The 2168-nt window shown below is 60.4% G+C and overlaps 1 protein-coding gene across 1 annotated transcript in view; it reads right to left on the reverse strand.

Annotated features, from left to right (window-relative positions):
- The window catches only part of SRRM1 (serine and arginine repetitive matrix 1), a 29565-nt gene extending 28419 nt beyond the window's left edge, over nt 1-1146 (reverse strand). Inside the window, exon 1 of the mRNA XM_007459305.1 lies at nt 1126-1146. Coding sequence (XP_007459367.1) covers nt 1126-1146 — 21 coding nt within the window. The remainder of the gene's footprint in view (nt 1-1125) is intronic.
- Nucleotides 1147-2168: the final 1022 nt, after the last annotated feature.

Below are 2168 nucleotides of genomic sequence, written 5' to 3' on the forward strand. Positions count from 1 at the left end.
AATGTCCAGAGCTATCTTTACTAAAGTCCCGGTCTTCCCCTCTTTTAACTTTTCCTTTAAAAACACACATACAAACTGCATATTATATGCTCCAGAGAATGGAAAGAGCCAACTTACATGACATATAATTTTGACTTAGACCAACTGGTCTCTATACGGTCCGTTCTGCATTAAAAAGAATTTGCAGACTCTAGTCCTACTAAGTGTCACTTACCCACCCATCTAGATCTCGACTGGGTGCTCATTCCCTACAGAAGTGAAAAAGGGGACGAACAGGCTCCAGCATGCGCCCAATAAAGCACGGGCCCTCAGGGCCAACTACGACGAAAAAACGTCCCCGTCTGCAAGTGAGGCAACTTTCCTCCAGCGGACTTTCAAAAGAGTAAAACAAACGGGGAGGGTGAGGGGTGAGGAACGGTGAGCGGGAAGGAGTTGATCCACCCCATTCCCCCGCCTCCATAGACGCGCATACTTTTTGTTGCACCCTCTGCCCCGAGAGTCGCAGATTCAAACGTTCTAACCACAAATTATCGGCGTTACCCTCCCTAAAGGGATATCAAATTGGGCGGGAGCTCCCGCGAACTCTGACCCCGAGCCTTCGCGAAGGCGTAGACCAGGAAAGGGGGGGGGGGTTCGGCGCCCGCTTTCTCAAGAAAAGCGGCTTAACGCTGCTTCCGGTCCACGCTCTCCTGGGGCGGTACCCCCAAACCCGTCCTCCCCAGGACCCTGCAGCCGCCGGTCACCTCAGGGTTTCCCTCCGGCCTCCCCCCAGGGGCTTCCTCCTCGCGAGTCCGCTAGGCCTCAGGACCCGGCGACGCGCACGGCTCGGCCCGCAGGCCCCGCCAAGTAGGCGGGCGGGCGGCGAGGTACCGCTTCGGGCCATTCCCGCCGCCATTTTCCGGCGACCGTCGCCGCCGCGTAGTGGGGGACGATTCCGGAGGAGGAGACTGCGCAGGGGCGCACCGGTCCCCGCCGCAGGGCAGAGGGGAGCGTCCGTTGGCACCAAGGATTCTTAGGATCTTCGAAGCTTCCGCTCGCTGGCTACCCCGTCCCGAGCTCAGGCCTCCTGCCGGGCCATACCAATAAGCCCCTCACCTCACCCCAGATCCCCGCGTTCCCACTTACGCGGAAGAATCCCGCGTCCATCTTGCTGCCTCGCTCGGAGATCGCTCCCTATCCCAAGATGCACCGCGCCGCCGCGACGGAGGGCGGGACCGGCAGGGAAAGCCGAGCGCCGGGACGCAGAGCGCGCCGCTCCACCCGACCCACCAGCCGACACGAGGCCGCGCCTGCTCAGTGTGGCGAGCGCCCGGCACGCGTGCGCACGCGCGTTCAAGTAGGCGGGCTGCTACCAGGCTCAGAGCGTCCCCAGTGGCCAGTCCGGGAGGAAAGCCTCGCGATCTCAACCAATGAGGGGGGGGCGGGAGGGGGAGACAGAGACAGAGAACAGACAGAGAGCGAGAGAGACAGAGAGAGAGAGAGAGAGTGTGTGTCGTCGGGTCACCCCGCCCTGCGAATCCTTTTGTGGAGCTCTATCGGCCTTGTTCCCGGAGCGTGAATTGACCCATCCTTCCACCCGTAGTGGCGGAGGCCTCCCGCCCTGGGGGGCCCATAGAGCGATCGAAGAGAAAAGCTGTTACCTCAGAGTGACGCTAGTGGGGCCGCCCGTGTCGTTATGAAAGTTGTGACTGTGTTGTTTTTACGAGTTTACCAGTTACGGAGATCGGCCCTGAAGTAGTCGAGCTATGCAGTATGAGTGAAATCTGCATTCTGGCCCTGCTCTCGGCTTTCCCTCCCGTCTCCGCACAACTCCTTAGCTTTGGGGAAAAGCTGGAACTGTGGTTTAGATGAATTTCGGTTTCGACTGCCGGGTCCCCACGCTAGCGGGCAGGAAGCTGAGGAGAAACGTGGCCCACGGACAGAGCCTGACGGAGAAGCGGCCTGCCTCCAGGCCTCGGGGCCCTCGGCCTCCGCCTCGGTAGCCCAGCTCTGCCGCCCCAGCGCCCTGCTCCGGCTGCGAGGGCTCCGGCACCGGATGCCTTCTGCCAGACTTGCCCTAAGCGCTCTCTTTTTCTCTGAGAGGGAGCATGTGACCGTTCTCTGACCATCTTTTGAAAAATATCCCCCACCACACATACACACACACGCACACGCACACGCAAACACTC

This window comes from Lipotes vexillifer, unplaced genomic scaffold, assembly GCF_000442215.2.
Source record: "Lipotes vexillifer unplaced genomic scaffold, Lipotes_vexillifer_v1.1 scaffold496, whole genome shotgun sequence".
In the NCBI taxonomy this organism is placed as follows: Eukaryota; Metazoa; Chordata; class Mammalia; order Artiodactyla; family Lipotidae; genus Lipotes; species Lipotes vexillifer.